The sequence below is a fragment of the Lutra lutra genome, chromosome 14 (assembly GCF_902655055.1).
Source record: "Lutra lutra chromosome 14, mLutLut1.2, whole genome shotgun sequence".
Taxonomy (NCBI): Eukaryota; Metazoa; Chordata; class Mammalia; order Carnivora; family Mustelidae; genus Lutra; species Lutra lutra.
The window spans coordinates 64,882,497-64,898,700 of NC_062291.1; the positions used below are offsets into that span (position 1 = coordinate 64,882,497).

Consider the following 16,204-nt stretch of genomic DNA (forward strand, 5'->3'; position numbering starts at 1 on the left):
TAATCCCCTGCATGGGTGTCTGGGCTGGTAAGAGAAATATCTCTTACTCCAGAGGACTCCAGAATTCTCTCCCTCTCTTTATGCTTTTATTTTTGACCCCCCCCCCCCCAATATGTGTTTAACTAAGGAGCAGAGAAGGATAGCCCTGAGAGGAAATGGGAGATTTTACAAGTTGTTTAAAGCTGCCAAAAAGGACAATGGAACCTCCAGGATTTACCAGCTAAGCCATTGGTGAGAGAAGCTCTGTGTTCCTCCCTGTGTGTCTCCTTCCTCTCTCTCATTGCAGCACTTAAGTGGGGAACAGCTACCTCTTCTTCCAACCTGACCAGAGACCGCTTCGGGGAGCCTCCTGGTTTCACTTTAGCCAGTGAGGCATGTTCTTCAAGTCTTCCTTCTCTGACACCAGAATCCAAATTATTCCTATCCGAGATTCCCCATGGGGCCACTTAAGGACTGCCCATGTTCTAAGAGCCAAGTGTCCTGCATACATCTTTTCTGTTCCTCCCTCTGGGAACAAACGTTCTGGTTTCTGTGGTCAGCAGCATTTCTTTCAGGGCTCCTTTCTACTGACAGAAGATATTTCCAAAAACAGACTTCGCTGTGAGCCTTAGATTCTCATTACCACAAAACCTCCAAAATCAGTCTGGTGGAACTTTGAAAGGGGCTTAGGGAGTTGACAGAACCAGCTCCTGCAGAGGCTACAGGGTAATGAGACAGGCCCTAAGAAGCCATGACGGGGACAGCAGATTCCAGCTCAAGAGTGACTGCCCCTGCCTCCATCTCTTGCTCTCTACTGTGTCGATAGACATTACTGATTGATCTCCATGCTCTGTTCTTTTGAAACCAAATCTGGCTTCAGAATCCTTCTTAGCAGGCAGCCATCACCAAATGATGGGAGTTGACATTCTCTGCCCCATCCCTCTTTTATTTCTTCATCTGTGCCTTCCAGAAACTGTTCTGGAGAGTTGAATTCCAGATTCCAGACAGATCTCCACAGAGCTGCTCACTGTGCCTCTCCCGGCTCCTCTCGTACCTACTGCCTGAGCTGTGAGCCCCAGCTCACAGGGTTATTTTTGGAAGCCCGAGTGTCAAAACAAGTTGGCTAGCTGTGTGCGCCCTGGTGCTGATGGGAGCTTGACAAGCTGTAGCCTGGCTTTAATTTCTCATTTTGAAGCATTAAATGTCAGGAGCTCAATTAACATTTTCATTATTGCATTTTTATTGTGCTCTTATTTAGGCTACAGATGTGTAGGAGCTAACATTCCCTTCCTGCTATTTTTAAAGAAAAAAAATATCAGCCAAAATGATAAATTCTTACATCTTTAGGGTACTTTCCTTGTTCTTGATACCTCCCCAAATGCTCATCAACATCGGAACATGATGTAATCATTTGTTGATTCATTCATCCATTCCACAATTATTTATTGAGCAAATGACTACTACATTTGGGGCACTGTTCTGGGCTCTGAGGTGGGGGGAGTGCCCACGGGGTATCATTGGGCAATGTAGGTAGACTAGAAAATCTTGATAACTAACTTTTTTTAAATGAACGTAATCACAAGGTAATTTTGTGCAAGGGGAAGAAAAAGAATAGGAAAGATAGAATGAAGGGATGATACAATGGAGGCAGTTAAGATCGTCACAAACCAGGGGCCACCTTTTCCTGTCATCCTTGATGGCCATGATCTGCTGACTATGGTCATTTTATTCTGGGCACCCTGTAAACTTGGTTACATAGTCTATAATATTGGGTCATAAAACTGCCTGGTACTCAAGAGACAAGTGGACATGTTTAAGTTGAATACAACTCACATGTATACACATGGACCCACACACAGGCACACACACAGACACACATACGAGTTTTCCTTAGGTTACAGTTATACATGAGGAGGAAGGTTGACCTTCGGCCCACCTGCTGCATGCATGTTTTCTGTTCCACTCTTTGCCACCTTCAGGGAGCTCCTATCACGATCAATTTTAAGAGACTGTTGGTAACAGCATGAATTGTTCAAGAGATCCAAGCTCATTAATATCGAGTCTTTGAGTCTTAACCATTTAAAAATGCATTCCTGTCATATTATTTACTTTGGTTCCCATATTGTTTTTTTCTTCTTGCTGGGTTTTTGATATGGCACCAAAAAAGCACTACACGCATCAACTTTATTTTTATTTATTTTAAAGGAATTCGTAACAATTAATTAATCATTGTTTTTAGTAGTTTCTACACCCAACGGGGAGCTCAAACTCATGACCCCAAGATCAAGAGTCACATCTTTTCTGACTGCGCTAGCCAGGCAGCCCCACATCAACCTTAAACATAACTTGGAAAACCTTAACTCTCTGCCGCCTTCCCCCCAAGTCCCAAATCAGCGATTACAAACGATCTGCTTATGTTTCAGGGAACATTGGCCCGGAGCTCTCATATACTGATATTGGTGTGTTCATCTCTTCTGATGGGGGCAACACATGGAGACAGGTAACTGGGAGAACTGGGGCAGGGATGAGGCACTTAGGGCAAGTTCTGCCAACATCTCTTTTTTCCTGTAAATTCTCAGGCTCAGTATGACTGTGGTTGCAAAAAAACATGGAAGAAGCTATTCAGTTTGGTCCATTTTTGCTGACAGATGGGCCGTGGGGTAAAATGAAGGCATTGGGCAAGGAACAGGAAGAACTGGAATTTTTTCATTTTTTCCATTCTTTCATTCAGTGTAAGTATGGGACAGCCATTGGATGCTAAGTACTCTGCTGGTTTCTGGGGATACAACTGATGAAATGATTCCTACCCCTAATGTGCTATGGATCTGGGTAGATGGGTCCCTTTACCTTGCTGGATCTGTTTCTTTATCTACAAGATGAGCGAGTTGGAATATTAAAATCACAAAGCTGTGGAAGTCTCTGGTGGGTTAAGTATTATGTAGGCCCAACCTAAAGGAAGTATGAAACAGATTAACAGATACATATCTACATGAAAAATTAATTCAATTTTACACACATTTGTAGCACACTGTCCAATAGAACTTCCTGCAAGGAAGGAAGAAAATGTTCCGTGTCTATGCCATCCCATGTGGCTATTGAACACTTGAAATGGGGCTAGTGTGACAGAGGAACTGAATTTCTTATTTTATTTTAATCAATTTAAATTTAAATAGTCTCATGTGGCCACTGTATTAAACAACACAGATTTATACAGTGTCAGCCAGGTGTCAAGTACAAACCTGAGGAGGCAATTGAATATTTTGGAGTCCGTTTCTTCTAGGAGTTCAAAATTAAGTAGAGAAAACAGCTTCATAAATAACTAACTATAGTTTAGAATGATTTTTTTAAGACAGAGAGTGCCCATGAGCAGGGGGGACAGGCAGAGGCAGAGGGAGAGAATCTTAAGAATTTTAAGAGAGTCTTATGTGGGGCTTGATCTCATGACTCTGAGATCATGACCTGAGACTGAATCAAGAGCTGGATGCTTAACTGACTAAGCCACCCAGGTGCCCCTGATATTTTAGTGGCATTTTTAGCCTGCAGGGAAAAGGGAGGAATTGATTCTACTTGAGGAAACTGGGGAAGACTTCACAAGAAGAGTTGACTTTTCACTAAGTCTGAAAGGTGAGAAGGTTTTCACCTGAGGAAGATGAAGGAAGAGCACTGAACATCTTGATGCAGGTGCGACCACCGTCTATTATCTAGTTGGACAAGTTCCAATTTTGGATCTCTTAGTGAAGCTGTCATCACCATCACCAGCATCACCATCATCACCCCCATTGCTACCACTGTTGCCACTACCACTATCAGAAGAAAAATTTACCAAGCCCACCAGATGCAACCAGCTATTTTAAGAACTATAAGGCATACAACAAAGAATAGTTAAGGTTCCTACCCACGGGCAATAATTAGGTAGATGAGGAGCAGACACATCATTCAGAACATATCTTCAGAATATAAGATAATCTCTTAAGTGTCAAATGAGGATGGAAACTGGAACATCAACTCTTCCGGTACAGAAACTCCCAACAACAAACCATTGTCTCTCCAGCTCAAGAAATAGCTCACCTGGCCGAGTGGCCACTGCAACATTCCTTCCTTGTGTTGCCACTACTTTGGTTTTCTTTTTCTTTTTCCAGTTAGTTAGGGATTCCAGTTTCCACTCCAGTTTTGCACAGGGCAATTGTTAGCAGTGGCCAGAGTGATCGAGAGGAAAATGAAAAGTGAATGGTGTCCCCGTCTTCCCCATGCTGAGACTCTTATACTCCTCATCCACAGACTTCAATCCAGCATCTCCATTATGTGTCTTATCACAGAGCCCACATTTGAGCTTTGGAGAGAAAACGCTGGCATTATAGGTTCAGAGTCCCTGCTTCTATTTGATATATAAATGAATCACCCTGAGGTCCTTTTTGCATTAAGACTACCATTAATGTGCACATTTTTATTTCCTTAAAAGGCAAATGTGAGAAAAGAAACCAGTTGAGAGGTTAGGCCTGAGAATCCATTTACTTTTTCTCTATGGTGTTCCTGGGGGCATATGTACAGGAGACCACATTCCTCCTAATCTCTCTCTTTTAAATAGACCTCCTTACCTTTTCTACTATGGTTCACTTAACCCACCATCCCAACCTCTCCATCCAGGCTGTAGGAAACACCTGTAGTGGTTAAGAGCCAGAGGAATTGTCCAATTCTAGCTTCCTCTAGAAATCTAAAGAAGGAGGTTGGTTTTCTGCTGCAGAAATGTTTTTTCCTGTTTCAGGTTGGAGATATGATAGTTATATATAATAGAAGCATCGATACATGTGGGATTACATCTGAAGTTCTCATTGCTCAGAGCCTAGCATCATAGTAGGTGCTTAGGAAATGCCTCTGGTTAGATGGATGGATGGATCACTGAATGTGTGAATGAATGAGTAGATGGATGAATAAGTAAAGGACAAAGAGATGAATCAAGAGTGAATAACTCTAGGTCCCTTGAAGCACTGTGTTGCAATGTACATTCAGAGTAAAGATCCTCAAGGGTCAAACTTAGGCCTTCATCCACCTTGCATGGAAACCTAGGAGGTGGTGGCTCAGTGTAAGAAATTGGTCGTAATGTATACATTAGTGTCTACAGAAATTATCTTTACATTCCTAGACAGTTTATGAACAATACTGTAAGACACAGGCCATTTATAAATTAGCAAAAATCTGCTTAGATGAGAAAGAAGAAAGCTGAGTAGTAACTTACTTGGATGCAAAGATGGGGAAACATTTTTGAAGTCATATTTTCTTTTGTGTTATCTAGCTGCGCATCTTGTTATCTCAACTCTTTGTAGCACACTGTTTCATAGTACTAGTGGAGGGAGCCCTGGAAATGCCATTTGAGTGGACTTGGGAGAATTACTTGTTCTCTCCAAAGCCCATGTCTTCATCTATTAAGTGGGGATGATAGTACTTGCCAAACTACCTGATAGGGTTGTTGAAAAGCTCAGAACCTAGATGAAACAATGTGAAAGATTTTGTAAACTGTCAAGCACTATGCAAATGTAAGGTGTTGCTATGATTGTTGTTGTTGTTGTTGTTCCAGATCTTTGATGAAGAGTACAATGTCTGGTTCCTAGACTGGGGTGGCGCCCTCGTGGCCATGAAACACACACCTCTACCAGTCAGACATTTGTGGTAAGGACAGCTCCCTACCCTATTAATGAGCAATTTTTTAGTGGAAAGTGTTGGAACAAGTTTTTTTGCATGACTTTGCACCCATTTACCCATTTCCTCTTTCATTAATTCATCCATCCTTCCATTTAATATATATTCCATCATCTAACTCTTAGGTAGCAGTGATAGGCCAGCAGATAATTTAGATGGGAAGTATAATGATTAGAGCAGGGTAGTAGGAATGGGGACTCAGATAAGCAGAAAAGACCAGGAATAAACTGTGAGTTCAAACAGCTGAAATTAGGAATCCAAAATACAGGAAATGAAGATTGCTGCAAGAAGAATGTTAGGTTCATATAGCAGACACAAAATTCAGTTCTAGGTAAGTTGTGTTTGCAATGTCTGTGAATGTTCAAGCAGAGATGATAATTTCTCAGGTATATTCATCTGAATGTCAGGACAGAGATCTGGGCTGACACTCCAGATTTGGAGTCATTAGCCATTAGATGGTAGGTAAAGCTATGGCAGTGGGTTCAATGCCTCAGAAGAGTGGGTACAACAAGGAGAAAACAGTGGGACACAGTTGAGTATCAGCACAGAGGACAGAAAATAAATTATGGAACAGACCAAGAAGAAGTAGACTAAACAATAAAAACACAGGAGAAATGTTTTCATGGTTGCTGAAGAAAGGGATGATCAATAGCACCAAATTCTATAATCAGACCAAATTAGTTATGGAATGAAAAACAATCTAGGATTAAGCAATATAGAGGAGTAAAGGGGGTCATTAGTGATCTGTGTCAGAGTAGATTCAAAAGAGAAGTGGGATTGAAAGGTAGATTACAATAGATTTATGAATGATGAATGAATGAATGATAAGTAATGGAGTGAAGTGGGAACACTGTAGATAACTTTCAATAAAGTTGATTATGGAATGAGGTTGAGTGTGTATATGTAAGGCCCTCCAGTGAGGACAAAGATCTGTGAGAATATATTTTGATGGTGATGATGAGAAAGATCTGTGAGAATATGTGATGATGATGTTGATGATGATGATGATTCTGTTGTTTTTTTTGGCTTTTGGCAGGGGATAAATGAGTACAATGTGTGATTATACGCTGAAGGGGAAGAATTTCAGGCTTTAGATGCAGCAAAGCAAATATTTGAGAGTGAATATTTGACAGTAAGGGTATGCCAGCTAGAGTGCAGTTGTTGGGATGAACCATGAGCTGGAGGATGGACTCTGGCTTAACTCCCAGATCCTTGATTTTGGGAGACTAACACTTTTAAAGTCAGAGGTTTACTGGGAAGCATCAGATTGTAATCAGGAAAAGACCTAGGAATTCCAGGTGCCAAATTCAGGCTTCAGTCACCTTGGCAAGGACTCAAGAGGGTTTCTCTCAGTTATTAAGTTAAACCATATCATCTTGCCATTTTTGTTGGTCAAAAATGGTTAAATAACGTCAGTTTCTTAGAGCTCAAGCTAACATAAATCCCAGTGGTTTTTATCTATCACTCTGTCTTCAGAGAGATAATGAGGCTAAATTTTTTTTAAAAAGTGTATGGAGCCATTTGAAGGAAAAGTGCTCTATCAACTCAAGAATAAGCATATACAAGTTCTCACTGTTATTCTTTACCATCCTTTTACTACTGATTATATGCTTTTTGGGTAGAATCAGAAGTGTGTAATTACTTAATACTAATGATAGTCAGGAGTTTTTGAGGAATTATATTCCAGGCACCATTCTAAACCCTTTACATGAATCATCTCAGTTAGTTCTTTAACAACCCAACAACCTTATGTGTGTGGGTACTCTTTTTAATCACATATTTATAATGGCATTGAAATGCAGACATAATAAATTTTTTGCTCAAGGATACACAGCTAGTACCTAGCAGCACTAAGTTGGATCTCTATTACAGATATTCTTCTGTTTTAAATGAATTTTCCAGATACTTTAATGAGTACTCAGAGGCTTATCACATGGCCCCAGCTCTCTGGGAGGTCATAGTTAAGATAAGGAGCTTAGGTAGTCCACATATCACCAGAAATCCAAGCAATGCCTGCTAAAGTTTGCTGGCCATATGTATTGCTGGGATCTTAGCAGAGCATGGAGTCCTGCCTAGTGTATAAGGGGGTCTTCAGGTAGCTGCTGACATGAGAGTTAGTTCTTGAAAAAGGCTGCCAGGAGTCAGAGGGCTGATGAAAGGCAAGCCAAGGGGAGAGAGGCTGTGACCAAAACCTGGGATTCAGGAAAAGCAGGGAGTGTTCAGAAAATATAGTTGATTGGAATCAAAGGTGGGAGTAAATTAGGGTGCATGGGACTCAGAAGAACTTAAATGCCGGGTTGAGCCTGTAGGTAATTCCTTCTTCTGCAAAGACCTGCCTCCTTATGGAGGGAAGAGCCTCTCTATTGAGGACTGAATGGCACTTGTACTCTCAGACAGGATTACTTGACTCTTAAAACAAGTTCAGTTGTTTGTTTTTTAACCAAGAAAGGCAACATTTTTTAGCCCTTATTATGCCGTTCTAAGAACTTCCATTGATGTCTCAATAAGAAAATTGGTAAATGCCCTGAGGACAGATAGAGCTGAGCAGAATTCTTCCACTTAAGTCTCAAGAGAAGGGTGTGGCAACCCCACAAGTCACACTTGACCATCACCCTCCTGCTCTTTCTCCCTCATTATGGTAGGAACCTAGTACTTAGTGATTGATTTCTAGAGTCTTTTGCACAAACGTTTCCTTGTTCTAAGGAAAAGAGGAATTTGGTAGTGTTATTTCCTTCTGGGGATAGGAGAAGCAAGTATATCTGGCATGGAACAGAGGGACTAGAGAGTTTTGGTTTTGGTTCATCTTCCATCCTTACACCTGACCATTCAGTCGGTTCTGTAGTAGTTTCTCACCCAAGACCTGATCACTTCCAAAAGGAGCATTTGTCTGGGAGTTTCTGGAGGGTAACCATCCAAGCTGGGAGAATTGTTTAATATTCTCTCAGGGATATTGAAGTAGGATAAAATCGTGCCTCTCTAAGTCAGGAGTACAAAGCCTTGCTCCATGAAATCTTTTTTGTTGGTAGAAGATGTTGGTAAAGCTCAGAAAAAATAGCTACATTCCCATTCAACTTCCTCTTACAATAATGTTAACACCTCCCTCCCTGTGTTTGCCTACTCCAACTTACAAAGTATTAAACGTGATTTTTCATACTAAGCTTTTGAGATAGAATTTTCTCCATTTAACGGATGTCGACACTGCCATTTGTCATAAATGCTACAAATGTTCCCTTGAACTTAACCACCACCCGTGATTTCTGCTTACTTGCCTACCTGTGAATGCCATTCTCTGAAATAATCTCTGCAATGGTTAAAGCCAGCTTTCGAAGCTGTGTGTTAGAACACAAATAACCAATTCAAAAATTCTGCTTTGCACTTCTCTTTCAAAGGCTAAGTAAGTGTTTTGGAAGGACTTGACCATACCATTATCACCAGTGTTCCTTATGAAATTCTGGACTGATTTTTGTCTCATGCATATAAATTGCAAGCTTGTGAAACTCAAGCAGTTTCTTCATCACCAGTGGCTTCTAATTAAGTCACAACCTTCAAGGTAAAAAAATAGTTCATTTTAACTGAGAGAAAAGTTATCAATTCATTGTTATTTTCTGGGTAGGCCTCAAACTGACATTATATTTAACACAGATGTGTATATATATTTGCATAGAAAAAAAAGCCCCACACCAGCCTACCCACTCTTACACAAGGGTATAGTGGTTCTCGAATTTAAATAATAGCTACATTGCCTTTCAGAGAAAAGAGGAGTCATAATTGAAAAGCTGAGGAAATGTTAGCTAGACTAATAAGGCATGCTGTTTCCCATAAATTGAAATGATAGGTAGCTAGATACACATGAAGACAAAACAGCATACAAATGAGCCCATCTATTTGTGACCATGTACATTTGGATGCATAGAGATTAGAACCTAAGTGCTGTTTCAGGTAAGCCCTCCATCCAGTGTTATCTTTAGACCATGAATGCATTAGGGTGAAATGAATAATGGAGCCCTATGGAATGCAGTGCTCTAATGAAGACTCACAATAGACAGAGCTACTAATTGGCAGGTAGAGAGGGGTCCTACCGCTTACTTAGCCTTGACAAGCTGTCAGTGTCTCCTTTCAATAAGATGTTCTTGGAAACAGGAAATGAAATATCACCTGGCCCTTTGTGTTCCTTTTGTTTTCTATAAATGGTGGTGAGCATTGGTGTCTTGTCCAGAGGCACATTCTCATGCAAACAGTAGTCCTAACCAATACATGCCTCTGAAAAGGGAAAGTGCATGTGCTGTTGTGAAGAACTTCCAGGTCTCTAAAAAGAACTTCCAGGTCTCTGATCACATAAGATGGAGTGATGCAACTAACCAAAGGGAGGAATACTGATTCCCAGTGACCACTATAACTCTATTTCTGTGCTAGAGACTTCTGGGAGGACTTAGCTATTCTTGGAAGATTCTGTTCCTTTTAGTGGATTTGATGTCAATGTAATAAAGTCATAGATGCTGGAATAAGAAAGGGTCTTAGAGAATGTGTAGTTTGGCTTCACACCTAGCGTAGCAGATACTTCTGTGACACCCAGAGGATCACCCTCCTTCACCACAGTGGTACAGGGCTGAACAACTCGCATATACCCAAGACAGTTCCCATCTCGTATAATGGCTGTAGTTGTTAGAAAGATTGCTTTTATGCTGAGCAATAGTGAATCTACTTATAATTAATGTCCATTAGTATCTGTTCTGCTACCCAGAGCTATGCTGAGTAAGTCTGATCCAGCATTCCACATGATTTTTAGAGCTGGAAGGGACCTCAAGAGATCTCTTTGTCTAATTTTCTGAGTTTTGGAAAATGATCAGATATGCAACTCAAGACAGATTTTATGCATGTATGCATTCATTCCTAACACACTGAGCTTAAATTATCTATCCAGCATCAGCTGAAGGGCTGGGTTGTAAAAGTAAACAAGACAAAAAACTTGGAAACTTAAATTCTTGTGCACAAATATTTGTTCTCTTTAGAACAGTTGTGAGAATGGAAATATTTTCTCCTTTATTTTATCTGTATTTTTCATTAATATCTTTATGCATCCAATGACTGATTTCTTTCACAGACATTTCCCCTTTTCAGTTGTTAAAAAATAGTTTTTTTTATATGTTTAACTACATCTTTCTTACTAAAAAGAATTAAAAGGCAATGGTAATTAATTCAGCTCTGTTCTTCCTTTCCCTAAGCTCTCTTCAATTCATATACCCATTTCTAGAACAACCTGTTTTTTACCTTTAATCACATTGTTTGTCAGTTTCTCTACAATGATTGTAACTAAACATAGTATTTAGGATTTAGTAGAAGGATAATTTCTTCTATTATGCATGCTATCTATCTGTGAACACATACTAGATTCACAGTGGCTTGATTACCTCTCACAATAGTGTCATTTTTAGAAAAATAACTTAATGATTGACAGTGACCCCAGTTGTTTTCAGCCTGAACTTATCATTAGTTACTCATTTCTCTTCTCTGGATGTGGGGCTCTTTTTTTCTTTCTAGTTAAACATTCTGCTTTAAGTTGGTCCTACCTTATGAGCAACTTCCAAATCTATATTCCCAACTTTGATTACTTCCCAGAAATTTGGTTCCCTCCATCTAAAGTTCTCCTTGACAGTGTGTCACAACATGGAAGTCCAAAAAGCATCTAAACCTTGAAGTGGACCAAATAAAAACAAGCAAAAAGCTTTGCTTCTCCTGTTCTTCCCATTTCTCCATCTCAGCTGCTTAACCATAAAAATCTATGTTGTCCGTGATTTCTTACTTTTGCTCAAACAAAACCTGTGTACATTTTATTACCAAATCCTATTGACTTCACTTATAAAAACATCCTTTCCATCTCTTTCTTTTTAGACTACTGTAACCTTTACCCAGACCCCTTTCTACATAGGTCTCTTACAATTGTTACTCTCCCCCAGTTCATCTCCTTGTATTCACTTTGAATCTTGAGAATCTATTCCCCATAAAAAAATGAAAATTGTGTTTTAAAATTTAAATCAAAACATACCTCTTTCATTTCAGCTGGAAACAAGGTCCCTCATATTCTGCCCAGCCTAATTTTCGGACTCCATTTCTTTCTGCTAATCTACTTTCCCACTGATCTACAGCCACTGACTGTCTTTCTGCCCTTTCCACACAGCAGCTTCCTTTCACACTACATCTTCCCTCTGGAATGGCTCTCACCTGGGTCTTTGCATAGTTTGTTCCTTATTATCCTTCAGATCTCAGTTTATTTATTTATTTATTTATTTATTAGAAGATTTTATTTATTTGAGAGAGAGCATGTGAGAGAGAGTGCAGAAGTAGGGGAGCAGCAGAGGGAAAGGGAGAAGCAGACTCCTTGCTGAGCAGGGAGCCTGATGTGGGACTCAGTTGAAGGACCCTGGGATCATGACCTGAGCCAAAGGCAGATACTTAACTGACTGAGCTACCCAGGCACCCCCTGATCTCAGTTTAAATGTCACCACTTAAAAGACAACTCTCTTGAATTTTCAATACAAAGTAGTCACTCTCTATCACTCTCTATCACATCACTCTGTTTTAATTGTCTTCATGACGTGTATTTATAATTCATATTTTCTACATCTCATATTTTTTAAATAAGTATTTTCTTCTTTTTTAAGATTTTGTTTATTTTTCAGAGAGAGAGAGAGAACACAAAGCAGGGTGAGCGGCAGGCAGAGAGAGAATTAGACTCCCAGCTGAGCAAGGAGCCCAATGTGGAACTCAATCCCAGGCCCTAGGATCATGACCTGAGCCGAAGGCCGATGCTTAACCAACTGAGCCACCCAGCCTTCCCACAACTCATATTTTTTAATCCATTTGTCTGAATGTTATTTGTCTCCTCAAGTTAGAATGTAAGTTCCACTTGAGCTAGAGCCTGCCCTTTCCTGTTCACCACTAGATCCTTTGAACAGAGGCCACTGCCAGACCGGGCACATAGGCATCAACAAATATTTGACAAAGGAAACTTATTTTATTTTGATTTTATAGTCTTGTCTTGCCACTATTCAGGGATCCATTGGAACTTTACATCTGTCTCTCTGAGTAGTGGCAAACCAATTTCACTTTCACCTATGGACTTAACGAAGAATTCTCAGTTCCTTTGTCGCTGCCCTCAAGGAGCTACTGCACTGAGATGGGGAAAAAAGGTGCATCCCTTGGGGATACCATTCACTATAGTTACTTCAGAGCATTAAAGAAAACTTCTAGTAATCAGAGAAGTCTAGCTCTCACAAATGGCAGGCCGTGCAGACCCAAATTTCTGATACCTAAGAGATTAAATTTTCTCATGTCATATTTTATGAAGTTTGTTTAGAGAGTTTTATTTTGTTTTGTTTTTAATAATTAACTCACAATATTCAAGAGTTAGAAATTACTGATCTCATAAAATCACCTGCATGGCACAGTCCTGAGCTTCCAAGTGGTTCGTTGACCCTAAGTGAAAACCATGGGATCCATTCCTCGCCCTGGCTCTGTAGGGCTGTCTCCTTGCTTATGCCTCTAAACATGGGTTATAATAGACATTGGGCTTCAGTTACTGTGTACGCTAGCTTTCCCACCTGGGTTTTGGCATTTCTTAGTTTTTCTTCTCATCTCATTATTCTATCTAACCCATGCTGCTTCTCCTTCCATATGAATTCAGTTCAATTCAGTTCATGAATTCCACAAGGAAGACCTTATCTTCCACTTTTTCTTTCTAACTTGGCCTTGGCTTTTCCTTGGCACCTCCATCTCAGAGCTAGAAGGCTGTGATGGTCGCTCCTTGTCTACTCTGTGGTATTTTGTCTTTTCATTGTACAATGACTATCTTCTGCCGCATTCTCAGTGGCAGTGACGTGAAGGCTTCTCCTTCCCTGGGATGCTCCTAGAACCCACTGCTGTTTACTCTGAGAAGAAAGGACAGAGGCCTTCAACTCACTTTGGCTTCTTTCTATCAATATAGTAACTAGTTTATCCTAAGTGACCCACACAGAAGACTAAACAAATGATTTCTTATCTCCTAGGCTTCTCTCGTAGTTAACTATTTAGTGGCCACAGCATACTAAAAAAAAAAAAAACAAAAAACAAACTATGATTATTTTAGGAACCAAGCAGATCCATGGCAAGAAAGGTAAAGTCCATTCCCAGTCATGCTTTTGTTTTCCCTTTTATGATAAGAAACTCATTTTTAAGAAAAACCATTCAGATCTGCCCAACATTCTCTGCGTCAGCTTGATGGTTATGTAAGCTTCAGCCTATAAAAAAAAAAAAGTCTGAAATGACCAAATTCTTTAAGAAGTTAAGACAGTATTGTTAACTGTCATCATGTTGTACATTAGATACCTGGAATTCGTTCCTCTTGCATAACAGAAACTTTGAACCCTTTGACCAATGTGTCTTCATTTCTCCTTCCTGCCCCTACCCTGCCACCCCTGTTTGATCAAACCAGCTTGATTGTGGCGATCTTTTCACAACATATACATATATCAAAATATTAAGTTGTACACTTGTAAATGCACACAATTTTTACATGTCAAAAATAAGTCAATAAAATTACTTTAAAAAAGTTAAGACAGACACCAATAATTTGTGAACTCATAAAACCTTAATGTCAGACTGTCTCCTTTCTTTTTTTGGTGAATATAGACTTAGGTATGCCACAAATTAAAAAAAAAAACATATTAAGAAAGTATAAGATAGAAAGAGAAAGCATGCTTCAAAAAAAATGGATGGATTGGAAGAGTGTGGCAAATCATTCTTTCTTTTGTTTATTTATTCATTTAACATTTATATAGTGCCAAGGAGGTTCCCATTTTTCTGCTAGGTACTAGGAATGCAAAAATAAATAGTATGACCTTTGACCTCAACTCAAAGTTTACTGGAAAAATCAGGCATTTATTTATTAAATATCAGGTAAGAAATATTATAATAAAGATGTATGGGTGGTTTTAAGGAGTCATTCGAAAAAGCAGACATATATGACTAGTGAACTCCCAAGATTATACTTTCGAATGGGTGGTTTTAAAGTCCATTAAGAAGTCATCATTCAGCATTATTACGGGGAGAAGCCTACGGAGTTCCTACAGTTGAACTCAGAGAATCCTGAGTTACGGAGTCAGGGAAGAATGAAGATTTAATTTAGCCAAGAAGGATCGCAGGGACTGAAGCAAGTAAAGCTGCCTTGGGGAAGAAGGAGGGTCAGGTACTTGATAATATCAACAAAGGGAAAAAAGCCAGCACTCAAAATTGCCCCAGTCTCCTCCACTAGTAACACTTCCCTTTAAAGAGTTTCAGGTGTTATAACCACAAAGGGCTGGACCTTTTCTTGCCACTGGACAAAAGTTGGCACAGCATTGCCTGGTTCATCTTAGACACTCAACACTCATCTCTAAAAGCTCCTGAAAGTGGCACTGGGGAGGGAAAATGATCCTAGCATTCATTCTGAACAAATAGGAAATTTTTTTTTTTTTTAAGTTTGATCTGAAAGACACACACCTCCCCTCCCTTAGGGTACACCCTGCACTACTCAATTTATCTGTGTCAGAAACTCCAAGGACTGAATTGATTGTGCTGTAAATTGAACCTTGGGTTCCGTTCTGATTACTTGAAACGTGACACTATCCACTCAGCCCTCATGTTTGGGTTGGTTTTGGTTGTTTTTTGATTCTAATATGTTGAAATATTTCCGCATCTCTGGTGCTGTCTCAGCCTGGGCCAGGAAATGTAGTTTTGATCAACTCTCATAATAATGTGGGGAGACGTTAAAGGTGAGTACCTATTAATAATTCAGACTGCCAGAAAGTGAGATGCAGAGGAGACTTTAATAACCTGAAAAATGGTTGCAAAGAAGTGTGGTTTGATTTTCAGCTGTCTCTTCCCTGTATTTGTTTCTAACCCAGGGTGAGTTTTGACGAGGGCCACTCCTGGGACAAGTATGGCTTCACTTCGGTTCCTCTCTTTGTTGACGGGGCTCTGGTGGAGGCGGGAGTAGAGACCCAAATCATGACGTGAGTACTTATTCTGCTGTGCTGATAGGAGCCTGAGACATGGGTTCTTTCTCCGCTGAGGCCACAGGTTTTCCTGGGGAACCCCAAAACATTCCAATCTGGTCCCTAGTTTCCTCATCTGTAAAGTGGAAGTATATGTTCCTATACCCACCAACTTAGAAAGCTACTGACAACATCTAAAAAGCTAGGCTCTTAAGTGACCAGTTGCTTCTAACAGTATTTAGGATATTCTAACAAATTTCCATGTATCCAAAATCCAAGCAAACAGAAAGCTTCAGTCTTTAGACATGGCCTGTTTCTTTCCGAAATGGTCCAGTAGGGGGCAAGGGACAGGGACAGGTATAACAAATAAAACAGCCAACATACTGGAATAAGGGAATATTTTAAGGGAAACTCCTGGAGTCTGTGACACACACACACACACACACACACACAGTTGTCATTCTACATTTTTCTCTGTTCCTTTACACCGAGAATAGATGATCTTTAAGTTATAAAAATCCTCA

The 16,204-nt window shown here is 40.0% G+C and overlaps 1 protein-coding gene across 4 annotated transcripts in view; it reads left to right on the plus strand.

The window, feature by feature from the left end:
• Positions 1 to 16,204, plus strand: part of SORCS3 (sortilin related VPS10 domain containing receptor 3) — a 601,218-nt gene that overhangs the window by 506,036 nt on the left and 78,978 nt on the right. For all 4 annotated transcript variants that reach the window (XM_047703327.1, XM_047703328.1, XM_047703329.1 and 1 more), the window contains 3 exons: positions 2,403 to 2,479; positions 5,552 to 5,643; positions 15,591 to 15,698. In XM_047703327.1, coding sequence (XP_047559283.1) covers positions 2,403 to 2,479; positions 5,552 to 5,643; positions 15,591 to 15,698 — 277 coding nt within the window. The remainder of the gene's footprint in view (positions 1 to 2,402; positions 2,480 to 5,551; positions 5,644 to 15,590; positions 15,699 to 16,204) is intronic.